The following is a 14,469-nucleotide window of genomic DNA, read 5'->3' on the forward strand; positions in this document are numbered from 1 at the left end:
CTCTTCGCCTTCCCGTGACGTACAAAACAACCAATTGATGGCTTCCTTTTTGTCCTGCGTCAGGAAAGCGATGAGGACGACGAGGCGTCGCGGTCGGGGAGCGAGGCCACCAGCTCGGAACCGCGGGACGACCTGACGGACGCCTCCTCTGTGGAGGCGCCCGGCAGCCGCCCGCGCCCGTCCTCGGCGCTGCGCCAGACCGAGCAGCCAGCTGTGGACGACGATGTCGCCAGCGGCCGGGAGGCGACGGAGGGACGCCGCAGGTCAGCTCGTCGCCTCCTCAGCAAGTATCAGCCAATCAAAGGAGAAGACGTGCAGGTGACATTCTAGCAGAATGAAAAACTAATCAAGTCTTTGGTTGACAAGCATGATGCTTCTCACATCTTTGGTTGACGAGCACGATGCTTCTCACATCTTTGGTTGACGAGCATGATGCTTCTCACATCTTGGGTGACAAGCACGATGCTTCTCACATCTTTGGTTGACGAGCATGATGCTTCTCACATCTTTGGTTGACGAGCATGATGCTTCTCACATCTTTGGTTGACAAGCATGATGCTTCTCACATCTTGAGTGACAAGCATGATGCTTCTCACATCTTGGGTGACAAGCATGATGCTTCTCACATCTTGAGTGACGAGCATGATGCTTCTCACATCTTTGGTTGACGAGCATGATGCTTCTCACATCTTTGGTTGACAAGCATGATGCTTCTCACATCTTGAGTGACAAGCATGATGCTTCTCACATCTTGGGTGACAAGCATGATGCTTCTCACATCTTGGGTGACAAGCATGATGCTTCTCACATCTTTGGTTGACAAGCATGATGCTTCTCACATCTTGGGTGACAAGCACGATGCTTCTCACATCTTTGGTTGACGAGCATGATGCTTCTCACATCTTTGGTTGACAAGCACGATGCTTCTCACATCTTTGGTTGACGAGCATGATGCTTCTCACGTCTTTGGTTGACAAGCATGATGCTTCTCACGTTGACAAGCATGATGCTTCTCACGTCTTTGGTTGACGAGCATGATGCTTCTCACGTCTTTGGTTGACGAGCACAATGCTTCTCACGTCTTTGGATGACAAGCATGATGCTTCTCACGTCTTTGGTTGACGAGCATGATGCTTCTCACGTCTTTGGTTGACGAGCATGATGCTTCTCACGTCTTTGGTTGACGAGCATGATGCTTCTCACGTCTTTGGTTGACAAACATGATGCTTCTCACATTCAGGAGGAGGAGCAGCTGCTTCTGGACAAAAACCCTCTAGAGTGGAGCGTCCAGGAAGTGGTCCTCTTCATCAGTTCTACGGACTGTGCCTCGCTCGCTAGCATCTTTCAGGAGCAGGCGAGTCTTCATTCCTTGTGTCGGCTCCATCCACAACTGTGTTCATTCCTTGTGTCGCCTCCATCCACAACTGTGTTCATTCCTTGTGTCGGCTCCATACACAACTGTGTTCATTCCTTGTGTCGGCTCCGTCCACAAGTGTGTTCATTAGTTGTGTCGGCTCCGTCCACAAGTGTGTTCATTAGTTGTCGGCTCCGTCCACAACTGTGTTCATTAGTTGTCGGTTGCGTCCACAACTGTGTTCATTAGTTGTCGGCTGCGTCCACAACTGTGTTCATTAGTTGTCGGTTGCGTCCACAACTGTGTTCATTAGTTGTCGGCTGCGTCCACAACTGTGTTCATTAGTTGTCGGCTGCGTCCACAACTGTGTTCATTAGTTGTCGGCTGCGTCCACAACTGTGTTCATTAGTTGTCGGTTGCGTCCACAACTGTGTTCATTAGTTGTGTCGGTTGCGTCCACAACTGTGTTCATTAGTTGTCGGTTGCGTCCACAACTGTGTTCATTCCTTGTGTCGGCTCCGTTCATTAGTTGTCGGCTCCGTCCACAACTGTGTTCATTAGTTGTCGGCTCCGTCCACAACTGTGTTCATTAGTTGTCGGTTGCGTCCACAACTGTGTTCATTAGTTGTCGGTTGCGTCCACAACTGTGTTCATTAGTTGTCGGTTACGTCCACAACTGTGTTCATTCCTTGTGTCGGCTCCGTCCACAACTGTTCATTCCTTGTGTCGGCTCCGTCCACAACTGTGTTCATTAGTTGTCGGTTGCGTCCACAACTGTGTTCATTAGTTGTCGGTTGCGTCCACAACTGTGTTCATTAGTTGTCGGTTGCGTCCACAACTGTGTTCATTAGTTGTGTCGGTTGCGTCCACAACTGTGTTCATTAGTTGTCGGTTGCGTCCACAACTGTGTTCATTCCTTGTGTCGGCTCCGTCCACAACTGTGTTCATTCCTTGTGTCGGCTCCGTCCACAACTGTGTTCATTCCTTGTCGGCTCCGTCCACAACTGTGTTCATTAGTTGTCTGCTCCGTCCACAACTGTGTTCATTAGTTGTCTGCTCTGTCCACAACTGTGTTCATTAGTTGTCTGCTCCGTCCACAACTGTGTTCATTAGTTGTCGGTTGCGTCCACAACTGTGTTCATTAGTTGTGTCGGTTGCGTCCACAACTGTGTTCATTAGTTGTGTCGGTTGCGTCCACAACTGTGTTCATTTGTTGTGTCGGTTACGTCCACAACTGTGTTCATTTGTTGTCGGTTGCGTCCACAACTGTGTTCATTAGTTGTCTGCTCTGTCCACAACTGTGTTCATTAGTTGTCTGCTCTGTCCACAACTGTGTTCATTAGTTGTCTGCTCCGTCCACAACTGTGTTCATTAGTTGTCGGCTCCGTCCACAACTGTGTTCATTAGTTGTCGGCTCCGTCCACAACTGTGTTCATTAGGTGTGTCGGCTCCGTCCACAACTGTGTTCATCAGTTGTCTGTTGCGTCCACAACTGTGTTCATTCCTTGTGTCGGTTGCGTCCATAACTGTGTTCATTCCTTGTGTCGGCTCCGTCCATAACTGTGTTCATTCCTTGTGTCTGCTCCGTCCACAACTGTGTTCATTAGTTGTCGGTTGCGTCCACAACTGTGTTCATTCCTTGTGTCGGCTCCGTCCACAACTGTGTTCATTAGTTGTCTGCTCCGTCCACTACTGTGTTCATTAGTTGTGTCGGCTCCGTCCACAACTGTGTTCATTAGTTGTCGGCTCCGTCCACAACTGTGTTCATTAGTTGTCGGTTGCGTCCACAACTGTGTTCATTCCTTGTGTCGGCTACGTCCACAACTGTGTTCATTAGTTGTGTTGGCTCCGTCCACAATGGTGTGGCCTCATGCTGTGTGCCGTTGCAGGACATCGATGGTCAGGCCATGTTGCTGCTGACTCTCCCCACGGTGCAGGAGTGCATGGAGCTGAAGCTGGGCCCCGCCATCAAGCTGTGCCACCACATCGAGCGAGTCAAGCTGGCCTTCTACAGACAGTACGCCAACTGATACGCCCCCCTGGTGGAAACGCCGTCCCTTCTCAGGAAGTTGCCAGATGTTTTCCCAAGCTGCAACAGAATGAAGAACAAAAGCATTTTCTCCGAGTGACTGTCAGCGTGATGCTACCACTGTCAGCGTGATGCTACCACTGTCAGCGTGATGCTACCACTGTCAGCGTGATGCTACCACTGTCAGCGTGATGCTACCACTGTCAGCGTGATGCTACCACTGTCAGCGTGATGCTACCACTGTCAGCGTGATGCTACCACGCCCTCAGTAGCAACAATTGAGTACACCTTTATGTTTCAGTTTGCCATGACGTGACAGAGGAGCACTCATTTAAACACACAATGGCCTCATCATTAATATATTTCAAGTATTTATTTACAAGCTCACTTGTTGACAAATTTGACTTTTATCTCTTTTTAATAATTTATTTTACAGCGGGCCAGCGTGTGCACGCTCCTCTTGCTCTTCAACACCTGCTGTTTGTGTCTTCATCATCTATGCAATGTCAATGTTTTTGATAAGCAAGAAAATACATTTCTATTCAGGAATTTGTCCTCTTCATCACTTCTACGCACTGTGCCTCACTCACTAGCATCTTGCAGGAGCAGGCCAGTCTTCATTCCTTGTGTAGGCTCCATCCACAACTGTGTTCATTCCTTGTGTCGGCTCTGTCCACAACTGTTCATTAGTTGTCGGCTCCATCCACAACTGTGTTCATTCCTTGTGTCAGCTCCGTCCACAACTGTGTTCATTCCTTGTGTCAGCTCCGTCCACAACTGTGTTCATTCCTTGTGTCTGCTCCATCCACAACTGTGTTCATTAGTTGTCGGCTCCGTCCACAACTGTGTTCATTAGTTGTCAGCTCCGTCCACAACTGTGTTCATTAGTTGTCTGCTCCGTCCACAACTGTGTTCATTAGTTGTCGGCTCCGTCCACAACTGTGTTCATTAGTTGTCGGCTCCGTCCACAACTGTGTTCATTAGTTGTGTCGGTTGCGTCCACAACTGTGTTCATTAGTTGTGTCGGTTGCGTCCACAACTGTGTTCATTAGTTGTGTCGGTTGCGTCCACAACTGTGTTCATTAGTTGTGTCGGTTGCGTCCACAACTGTGTTCATTTGTTGTCGGTTGCGTCCACAACTGTGTTCATTTGTTGTCGGTTGCGTCCACAACTGTGTTCATTAGTTGTCTGCTCTGTCCACAACTGTGTTCATTAGTTGTCGGCTCCGTCCACAACTGTGTTCATTAGTTGTCTGCTCCGTCCACAACTGTGTTCATTAGTTGTCTGCTCCGTCCACAACTGTGTTCATTAGTTGTCTGCTCCGTCCACAACTGTGTTCATTAGTTGTCTGCTCCGTCCACAACTGTGTTCATTAGTTGTCTGCTCTGTCCACAACTGTGTTCATTAGTTGTCGGCTCCGTCCACAACTGTGTTCATTAGTTGTCGGCTCCGTCCACAACTGTGTTCATTAGTTGTGTCGGCTCCGTCCACAACTGTGTTCATTAGTTGTCGGTTGCGTCCACAACTGTGTTCATTAGTTGTCGGTTGCGTCCACAACTGTGTTCATTAGTTGTGTCGGTTGCGTCCACAACTGTGTTCATTAGTTGTCGGTTGCGTCCACAACTGTGTTCATTCCTTGTGTCGGCTCCGTCCACAACTGTGTTCATTAGTTGTCGGTTGCGTCCACAACTGTGTTCATTAGTTGTCGGTTGCGTCCACAACTGTGTTCATTCCTTGTGTCGGCTCCGTCCACAACTGTTCATTCTATGTGTCGGCTCCGTCCACAACTGTGTTCATTAGTTGTCGGTTGCGTCCACAACTGTGTTCATTCCTTGTGTCGGCTCCGTCCACAACTGTTCATTCCTTGTGTCGGCTCCGTCCACAACTGTGTTCATTAGTTGTCGGTTGCGTCCACAACTGTGTTCATTAGTTGTCGGTTGCGTCCACAACTGTGTTCATTAGTTGTGTCGGTTGCGTCCACAACTGTGTTCATTCCTTGTGTCGGCTCCGTCCACAACTGTTCATTCCTTGTGTCTGCTCCGTTCATTAGTTGTGTCGGCTCCGTCCACAACAGTGTTCATTAGTTGTCGGTTGCGTCCACAACTGTGTCCATTAGTTGTCGGTTGCGTCCACAACTGTGTTCATTAGTTGTCGGTTGCGTCCACAACTGTGTTCATTAGTTGTCGGTTGCGTCCACAACTGTGTTCATTAGTTGTCGGTTGCGTCCACAACTGTGTTCATTCCTTGTGTCGGCTCCGTCCACAACTGTTCATTCCTTGTGTCGGCTCCGTCCACAACTGTGTTCATTAGTTGTCGGTTGCGTCCACAACTGTGTTCATTCCTTGTGTCGGCTCCGTCCACAACTGTGTTCATTCCTTGTCGGCTCCGTCCACAACTGTGTTCATTAGTTGTCTGCTCCGTCCACAACTGTGTTCATTAGTTGTCTGCTCTGTCCACAACTGTGTTAATTAGTTGTCGGCTCCGTCCACAACTGTGTTCATTAGTTGTCGGTTGCGTCCACAACTGTGTTCATTAGTTGTCGGTTGCGTCTACAACTGTGTTCATTAGTTGTCGGTTGCGTCCACAACTGTGTTCATTAGTTGTGTCGGTTGCGTCCACAACTGTGTTCATTTGTTGTGTCGGTTGCGTCCACAACTGTGTTCATTTGTTGTCGGTTGCGTCCACAACTGTGTTCATTAGTTGTCTGCTCTGTCCACAACTGTGTTCATTAGTTGTCTGCTCTGTCCACAACTGTGTTCATTAGTTGTCTGCTCCGTCCACAACTGTGTTCATTAGTTGTCGGCTCCGTCCACAACTGTGTTCATTAGGTGTGTCGGCTCCGTCCACAACTGTGTTCATCAGTTGTCTGTTGCGTCCACAACTGTGTTCATTCCTTGTGTCGGCTCCGTCCACAACTGTGTTCATTAGTTGTCGGTTGCGTCCATAACTGTGTTCATTCCTTGTGTCGGCTCCGTCCATAACTGTGTTCATTCCTTGTGTCAGCTCCGTCCACAACTGTGTTCATTAGTTGTCGGTTGCGTCCACAACTGTGTTCATTCCTTGTGTCGGCTCTGTCCACAACTGTGTTCATTAGTTGTGTCTGCTCCGTCCACAACTGTGTTCATTAGTTGTGTCTGCTCCGTCCACAACTGTGTTCATTAGTTGTGTCTGCTCCGTCCACAACTGTGTTCATTAGTTGTGTTGGCTCCGTCCACAATGGTGTGGCCTCATGCTGTGTGCCGTTGCAGGACATCGATGGTCAGGCCATGTTGCTGCTGACTCTCCCCACGGTGCAGGAGTGCATGGAGCTGAAGCTGGGCCCCGCCATCAAGCTGTGCCACCACATCGAGCGAGTCAAGCTGGCCTTCTACAGACAGTACGCCAACTGATACGCCCCCCTGGTGGAAACGCCAACTGATCCTCCCCCCTGGTGGAAACGCCAACTGATCCTCCCCCCTCGTGGAAACGCCAACTGATCCTCCCCCCTGGTGGAAACGCCGTCCCTTCTCAGGAAGTTGCCAGATGTTTTCCCAAGCTGCAACAGAATGAAGAACAAAAGCATTTTCTCCGAGTGACTGTCAGCGTGATGCTACCACTGTCAGCGTGATGCTACCACTGTCAGCGTGATGCTACCACTGTCAGCGTGATGCTACCACTGTCAGCGTGATGCTACCACTGTCAGCGTGATGCTACCACTGTCAGCGTGATGCTACCACTGTCAGCGTGATGCTACCACGCCCTCAGTAGCAACAATTGAGTACACCTTTATGTTTCAGTTTGCCATGACGTGACAGAGGAGCACTCATTTAAACACACAATGGCCTCATCATTAATATATTTCAAGTATTTATTTACAAGCTCACTTGTTGACAAATTTGACTTTTATCTCTTTTTAATAATTTATTTTACAGCGGGCCAGCGTGTGCACGCTCCTCTTGCTCTTCAACACCTGCTGTTTGTGTCTTCATCATCTATGCAATGTCTGAATGTTTTTGATAAGCAAGAAAATACATTTCTTTTCAGGAATTTGTCCTCTTCATCACTTCTACGCACTGTGCCTCACTCACCAGCATCTTGCAGGAGCAGGCCAGTCTTCATTCCTTGTGTAGGCTCCATCCACAACTGTGTTCATTAGTTGTCGGCTCCGTCCACAACTGTGTTCATTAGTTGTCGGCTCCGTCCACAACTGTGTTCATTAGTTGTGTCGGCTCCGTCCACAACTGTGTTTCCTTGTGTCTGCTCCATCCACAACTGTGTTCATTAGTTGTCGGTTGCGTCCACAACTGTGTTCATTCCTTGTGTCGGCTCCGTCCACAACTGTGTTCATTAGTTGTCTGCTCCGTCCACTACTGTGTTCATTAGTTGTGTCGGCTCCGTCCACAACTGTGTTCATTAGTTGTCGGCTCCGTCCACAACTGTGTTCATTAGTTGTCGGTTGCGTCCACAACTGTGTTCATTCCTTGTGTCGGCTACGTCCACAACTGTGTTCATTAGTTGTGTTGGCTCCGTCCACAATGGTGTGGCCTCATGCTGTGTGCCGTTGCAGGACATCGATGGTCAGGCCATGTTGCTGCTGACTCTCCCCACGGTGCAGGAGTGCATGGAGCTGAAGCTGGGCCCCGCCATCAAGCTGTGCCACCACATCGAGCGAGTCAAGCTGGCCTTCTACAGACAGTACGCCAACTGATACGCCCCCCTGGTGGAAACGCCAACTGATCCTCCCCCCTGGTGGAAACGCCAACTGATCCTCCCCCCTCGTGGAAACGCCAACTGATCCTCCCCCCTGGTGGAAACGCCGTCCCTTCTCAGGAAGTTGCCAGATGTTTTCCCAAGCTGCAACAGAATGAAGAACAAAAGCATTTTCTCCGAGTGACTGTCAGCGTGATGCTACCACTGTCAGCGTGATGCTACCACTGTCAGCGTGATGCTACCACTGTCAGCGTGATGCTACCACTGTCAGCGTGATGCTACCACTGTCAGCGTGATGCTACCACTGTCAGCGTGATGCTACCACTGTCAGCGTGATGCTACCACGCCCTCAGTAGCAACAATTGAGTACACCTTTATGTTTCAGTTTGCCATGACGTGACAGAGGAGCACTCATTTAAACACACAATGGCCTCATCATTAATATATTTCAAGTATTTATTTACAAGCTCACTTGTTGACAAATTTGACTTTTATCTCTTTTTAATAATTTATTTTACAGCGGGCCAGCGTGTGCACGCTCCTCTTGCTCTTCAACACCTGCTGTTTGTGTCTTCATCATCTATGCAATGTCTGAATGTTTTTGATAAGCAAGAAAATACATTTCTTTTCAGGAATTTGTCCTCTTCATCACTTCTACGCACTGTGCCTCACTCACCAGCATCTTGCAGGAGCAGGCCAGTCTTCATTCCTTGTGTAGGCTCCATCCACAACTGTGTTCATTAGTTGTCGGCTCCGTCCACAACTGTGTTCATTAGTTGTCGGCTCCGTCCACAACTGTGTTCATTAGTTGTGTCGGCTCCGTCCACAACTGTGTTTCCTTGTGTCTGCTCCATCCACAACTGTGTTCATTAGTTGTCGGCTCCGTCCACAACTGTGTTCATTAGTTGTCAGCTACGTCCACAACTGTGTTCATTAGTTGTGTCAGCTCCGTCCACAACTGTGTTCATTAGTTGTAAGCTCCGTCCACAACTGTGTTCATTAGTTGTAAGCTCCGGCCACAACTGTGTTCATTGGTTGTCGGCTCCCTCCACAACTGTGTTCATTTCTTGTGTCGGCTCCGTCCACAACTGTGTTCATTTCTTGTGTCGGCTCCGTCCACAACTGTGTTCATTAGTTGTCAACTCCCTCCACAACTGTGTTCATTAGTTGTCGGCTCCGTCCACAACTGTTCATTTCTTGTGTCGGCTCCGTCCACAACTGTGTTCATTAGTTGTCGGCTCCGTCCACAACTGTGTTCATTGGTTGTCAGCTCCGTCCACAACTGTGTTCATTTCTTGTGTCGGCTACGTCCACAACTGTGTTCATTTCTTGTGTCGGCTCCGTCCACAACTGTGTTCATTTCTTGTGTCGGCTCCGTCCACAACTGTGTTCATTAGTTGTCAACTCCCTCCACAACTGTGTTCATTAGTTGTCGGCTCCGTCCACAACTGTTCATTTCTTGTGTCGGCTCCGTCCACAACTCTGTTCATTAGTTGTCGGCTCCGTCCACAACTGTGTTCATTTCTTGTGTCGGCTACGTCCACAACTGTGTTCATTAGTTGTCTGCTCCATCCACAACTGTGTTCATTTCTTGTGTCGGCTCCGTCCACAACTGTGTTCATTAGTTGTCTGCTCCGTCCACAACTGTGTTCATTTCTTGTGTCGGCTCCGTCCACAACTGTGTTCATTAGTTGTCTGCTCCGTCCACAACTGTGTTCATTTGTGTCGGCTTCGTCCACAACTGTGTTCATTTCTTGTGTCGGCTCCATCCACAACTGTTCATTTCTTGTGTCGGCTCCGTCCACAACTGTGTTCATTCCTTGTGTCTGCTCCGTCCACAACTGTATTCATTAGTTGTCGACTCTACCACAACTGTGTTCATTAGTTTTCAGCTCCGTCCTCAACTGTGTTCATTTCTTGTGTCGGCTCTGTCCACAACTGTGTTCATTAGTTGTGTCTGCTCCGTCCACAACTGTGTTCATTCCTTGTGTCTGCTCCATCCACAACTGTGTTCATTAGTTGTCGGCTCTGTCCACAAGTGTGTTCATTCCTTGCGTCAGCTCCGTCCACAACTGTGTTCATTCCTTTTGTCTGCTCCATCCACAACTGTGTTCATTAGTTGTCGGCTCCGTCCACAACTGTGTTCATTAGTTGTCGGCTCCGTCCACAAGTGTGTTCATTTCTTGTGTCGGCTCCGTCCACAAGTGTGTTCATTAGTTGTGTCGGCTCCGTCCACAACTGTGTTCATTAGTTGTCTGCTCCGTCCACAACTGTGTTCATTAGTTGTCTGCTCCGTCCACAACTGTGTTCATTAGTTGTCTGCTACGTCCACAACTGTGTTCATTAGCTGTGTCTGCTCAGTCCACAACTGTGTTCATTAGCTGTGTCTGCTCAGTCCACAACTGTGTTCATTAGCTGTGTCTGCTCCGTCCACAACTGTGTTCATTAGTTGTCTGCTACGTCCACAACTGTGTTCATTAGCTGTGTCTGCTCAGTCCACAACTGTGTTCATTAGCTGTGTCTGCTCAGTCCACAACTGTTCATTAGCTGTGTCTGCTCCGTCCACAACTGTGTTCATTAGTTGTGTCGGCTCCGTCCACAACTGTGTTCATTAGTTGTCTGCTCCGTCCACAACTGTGTTCATTAGTTGTCTGCTACGTCCACAACTGTGTTCATTAGTTGTCGGCTCCCTCCACAACTGTGTTCATTAGTTGTCGGCTCCCTCCACAACTGTGTTCATTAGTTGTCGGCTCCCTCCACAACTGTGTTCATTAGTTGTCGGCTCCCTCCACAACTGTGTTCATTAGTTGTGTCTGCTCCATCCACAACTGTGTTCATTAGTTGTCTGCTCCGTCCACAACTGTGTTCATTAGTTGTCGGCTCCGTCCACAACTGTGTTCATTAGTTGTCTGCTCCGTCCACAACTGTGTTCATTAGTTGTCGGCTCCGTCCACAACTGTGTTCATTAGTTGTCGGCTCCCTCCACAACTGTGTTCATTAGTTGTCGGCTCCCTCCACAACTGTGTTCATTAGTTGTCGGCTCCCTCCACAACTGTGTTCATTAGTTGTCGGCTCCCTCCACAACTGTGTTCATTAGTTGTCGGCTCCGTCCACAACTGTGTTCATTAGTAGTCGGCTCCGTCCACAACTGTGTTCATTAGTTGTCTGCTCCGTCCACAACTGTGTTCATTAGTTGTCTGCTACGTCCACAACTGTGTTCATTAGTTGTCGGCTCTGTCCACAACTGTGTTCATTAGTAGTCGGCTCTGTCCACAACTGTGTTCATTAGTTGTCGACTCTACCACAACTGTGTTCATTAGTTGTCGGCTACGTCCACAACTGTGTTCATTAGTTGTCAGCTCCGTCCACAACTGTGTTCATTTCTTGTGTCGGCTCCGTCCACAAGTGTGTTCATTAGTTGTGTCGGCTCCGTCCACAACTGTGTTCATTAGTTGTCAGCTCCGTCCACAACTGTGTTCATTTCTTGTGTCGGCTCCGTCCACAAGTGTGTTAATTAGTTGTGTCGGCTCCGTCCACAAGTGTGTTCATTAGTTGTGTCAGCTACGTCCACAACTGTGTTCATTAGTTGTCGGCTCCGTCCACAAGTGTATTCATTAGCTGTGTCTGCTCCGTCCACAACTGTGTTCATTAGTTGTGTCGGCTCCGTCAACAAGTGTGTTCATTAGTTGTGTCTGCTCCGTCCACAACTGTGTTCATTAGTTGTCGGCTCCGTCCACAACTGTGTTCATTCCTTGTGTCGGCTCCGTCCACAACTGTGTTCATTCCTTGTGTCGGCTCCGTCCACAACTGTGTTCATTCCTTGTGTCGGCTCCGTCCACAACTGTGTTCATTAGTTGTCGGCTCCGTCCACAACTGTGTTCATTAGTTGTCGGCTCCGTCCACAACTGTGTTCATTAGTTGTGTCGGCTCCGTCCACAACTGTGTTCATTAGTTGTGGCAAGAAAATACATTTCTATTCATTTTGTATGCTGTTGAATTCTTATGTTTTTTAATTGAGACACTAGTGTGGAGTTGTTGCCTGGCAACCTCAACTGCCAATCACCGCCTGTGGCCCAAACAACTTTTATGTACGTGAGTTGGACAAGTTTCAGCAGGTTTACTTTTAATTTGTTTTAATTTTTACCGGCAGATGACATTTTTGTTGACTAATAACCCCAAGATGACATTTTTATTGACTAATAACCCCAAGATGACATTTTTATTGGCAGTGTAGCTTAGTAGCACACAGCTGATTAGCATGTCCCTGCAACTGCTGCATATTTACACAAATATATACTGAAATAGCACATTTGAAAAGGAACAAGATGACAGAAGTGGATATAAACTGTGGAATAGCATATATGAACAGGAACAAAGAAGATAGAAGTGGATATAAACTGTCCTAAAGGTAAGTGAGAGTGAAAGTTAGCACTCTGATGTAGCCGCGGTTGCTAGCTAGCGACATACTTCTAAAACATTTACTTCTTACTTCTTAGTAAATACATGTTCTTTATAAATATATTTAATTGTGTGTATGTCTTAGTAACTATATATTCTTTATTGTGTGATGGGACAGAGTTTGTGCTAATATTGGTATATGAATGAGAAGTTTATTTCGGTCATATAATCAACAATTAGCCATTTAGTGTAATCAGTTTAAGAGTACAGATGATACATATTTAACAATCATACACATTTACACACAAAAAGAAAAAGAATGACCAAAAAAGGAATAGGCTGAAGCCAAAGTTTATACTACAGCTGTAATGTTTAATTGACAACACATGGCTGTGTGAATATGTATAAGATTATTATCATTGAACACTTTGTCATTTAACTCTTGTCATCTTCCTTCTATCGTATAACTTGTTTTGTCATCTTCCATTAATAATTTAACTCTTATTGTCATATTCCTTTCATTTAACTATTTTTGTCATTTAACTCTTATTGTCATATTCCTTCTATCGTTTAACTTGTTTTGTCATCTTCCATTAATAATTTAACTCTTAATGTCAATCTTCCTTATTATTTCACTTTTTTTGTCTTTGAACTCTTGTCATATTCCTTATCATTTAACTATTTTTGTCATTTAACTCTTACTGTCATTTTCCTATTATGTAACTCTTTTTGTCATTTAACTCTTGTCATCCCTTCTATTACCGTATTTAACTTGTTTTGTCATTTAACTCTTATTGTCATCTTCTATTTCACTCTTTTTGTCATTTAACGTATTGTCATCTTCCTTCTGTCATTTAACTATTTTTGTCATTTAACTCTTATTGCAATCTCCCTTCTATTATTTAACTTGTTTTGTCATTTACCTCTTGTCATCCTTCTATTTCACTCTTTTTGTCATTTAATTCTTATTGTCATCTTCCTTCTGTCATTTAACTCTTTTTGTCATTTAACTCTTATTGCAATCTCCCTTCTATTATTTAACTTGTTTTGTCATTTTACTCTTACTGTCATTTTCCTATTATCATACAACTCTTTTTTTTGTCATTTAAATCTTATTGTCATATTCCTTCTATTTCACTTTTTTTGTCATTTAACTGTTGTCATATTCCTTCTATTTTATTTTTTTCATTTAACTCTTGTCACATTTGTTCTATTATTTAACTCTTTGTCATTTAACTGTTATTGTCATCTTCCTTCTATTATTTAACTTGTTTTGTCATTTAACTCTTATTGTCATCTTCCTTCTATTTAACTTGGTTTGTCATTTAACTTTTATTGTCATCTTCTATTATTTAACTCTTATTGTCATCTTCCTTCTATTATTTAACTGTTTTTGTCTTCATCTTCTATTTAACTCTTTTTGTCATTTAACTCTTATTGTCATATTCCTTCTATTATTTCACTCTTTTTGTCATTTAAATCTTATTGTCATCTTCCTTCTATTATTTAACTTGTTTTGTCATTTAACTCTTATTGTCATCTTCCTTCTATTTAACTTGTTTTGTCATTTAACTCTTATTGTTATATTCCTTATATTTAACTTGTTTTGTCATTTAACTCTTATTGTCATCTTCCTTCTATTTAACTATTTTTGTCATTTAACTCTTATTGTCATCTTCCTACTATTTAATTATTTTTTGTCATTTAACTGTTGTCATATTCCTTCTATTATTTAACTTGTTTTGTCATTTAACTCTTATTGTCATCTTCCATCTATCATTTAACTCTTATGTCATCTTCCTTCTAATATTTAACTTGTTTTGTCATTTAACTTAGTGTCATCTGCTATCTATTGTTTAACTTGTCATCTTCCTTCTATTATTTCACTCTTTTTGTCATTTAACTCTTTTGTCCTCTTCCTTCTAATATTTAACTTGTTTTGTTATTTAACTCTTATTGTCATATTCCTTCTATTATTTCACTCTTTTTGTCATTTAAC

The 14,469-nt window shown here is 45.4% G+C and overlaps 2 protein-coding genes across 10 annotated transcripts in view; both read left to right on the plus strand.

Annotated features, from left to right (window-relative positions):
* sfmbt2 (Scm like with four mbt domains 2) overlaps positions 1-3,908 on the plus strand; it is an 82,495-nt gene extending 78,587 nt beyond the window's left edge. For 5 of the 9 annotated variants that reach the window (XM_062066380.1, XM_062066382.1, XM_062066385.1 and 2 more), the window contains 3 exons: positions 64-318; positions 1,241-1,354; positions 3,244-3,907. In XM_062066380.1, coding sequence (XP_061922364.1) covers positions 64-318; positions 1,241-1,354; positions 3,244-3,384 — 510 coding nt within the window. In that variant the 3' untranslated portion in view covers positions 3,385-3,907. Of the gene's footprint in view, positions 1-63; positions 319-1,240; positions 1,355-3,243 lie in introns of all 9 variants that reach the window. The other 4 variants (XM_062066386.1, XM_062066387.1, XM_062066381.1 and 1 more) reach the window with 3 other exon arrangements.
* An 8,226-nt stretch (positions 3,909-12,134) lies between these two features.
* prkcq (protein kinase C, theta) overlaps positions 12,135-14,469 on the plus strand; it is a 63,373-nt gene continuing 61,038 nt past the window's right edge. The window contains exon 1 of the mRNA XM_062066395.1: positions 12,135-12,480. The gene's annotated coding sequence lies outside the window, so the exon portion shown is untranslated. The remainder of the gene's footprint in view (positions 12,481-14,469) is intronic.

The sequence above is a fragment of the Entelurus aequoreus genome, linkage group LG12, assembly GCF_033978785.1.
Source record: "Entelurus aequoreus isolate RoL-2023_Sb linkage group LG12, RoL_Eaeq_v1.1, whole genome shotgun sequence".
Taxonomy (NCBI): Eukaryota; Metazoa; Chordata; class Actinopteri; order Syngnathiformes; family Syngnathidae; genus Entelurus; species Entelurus aequoreus.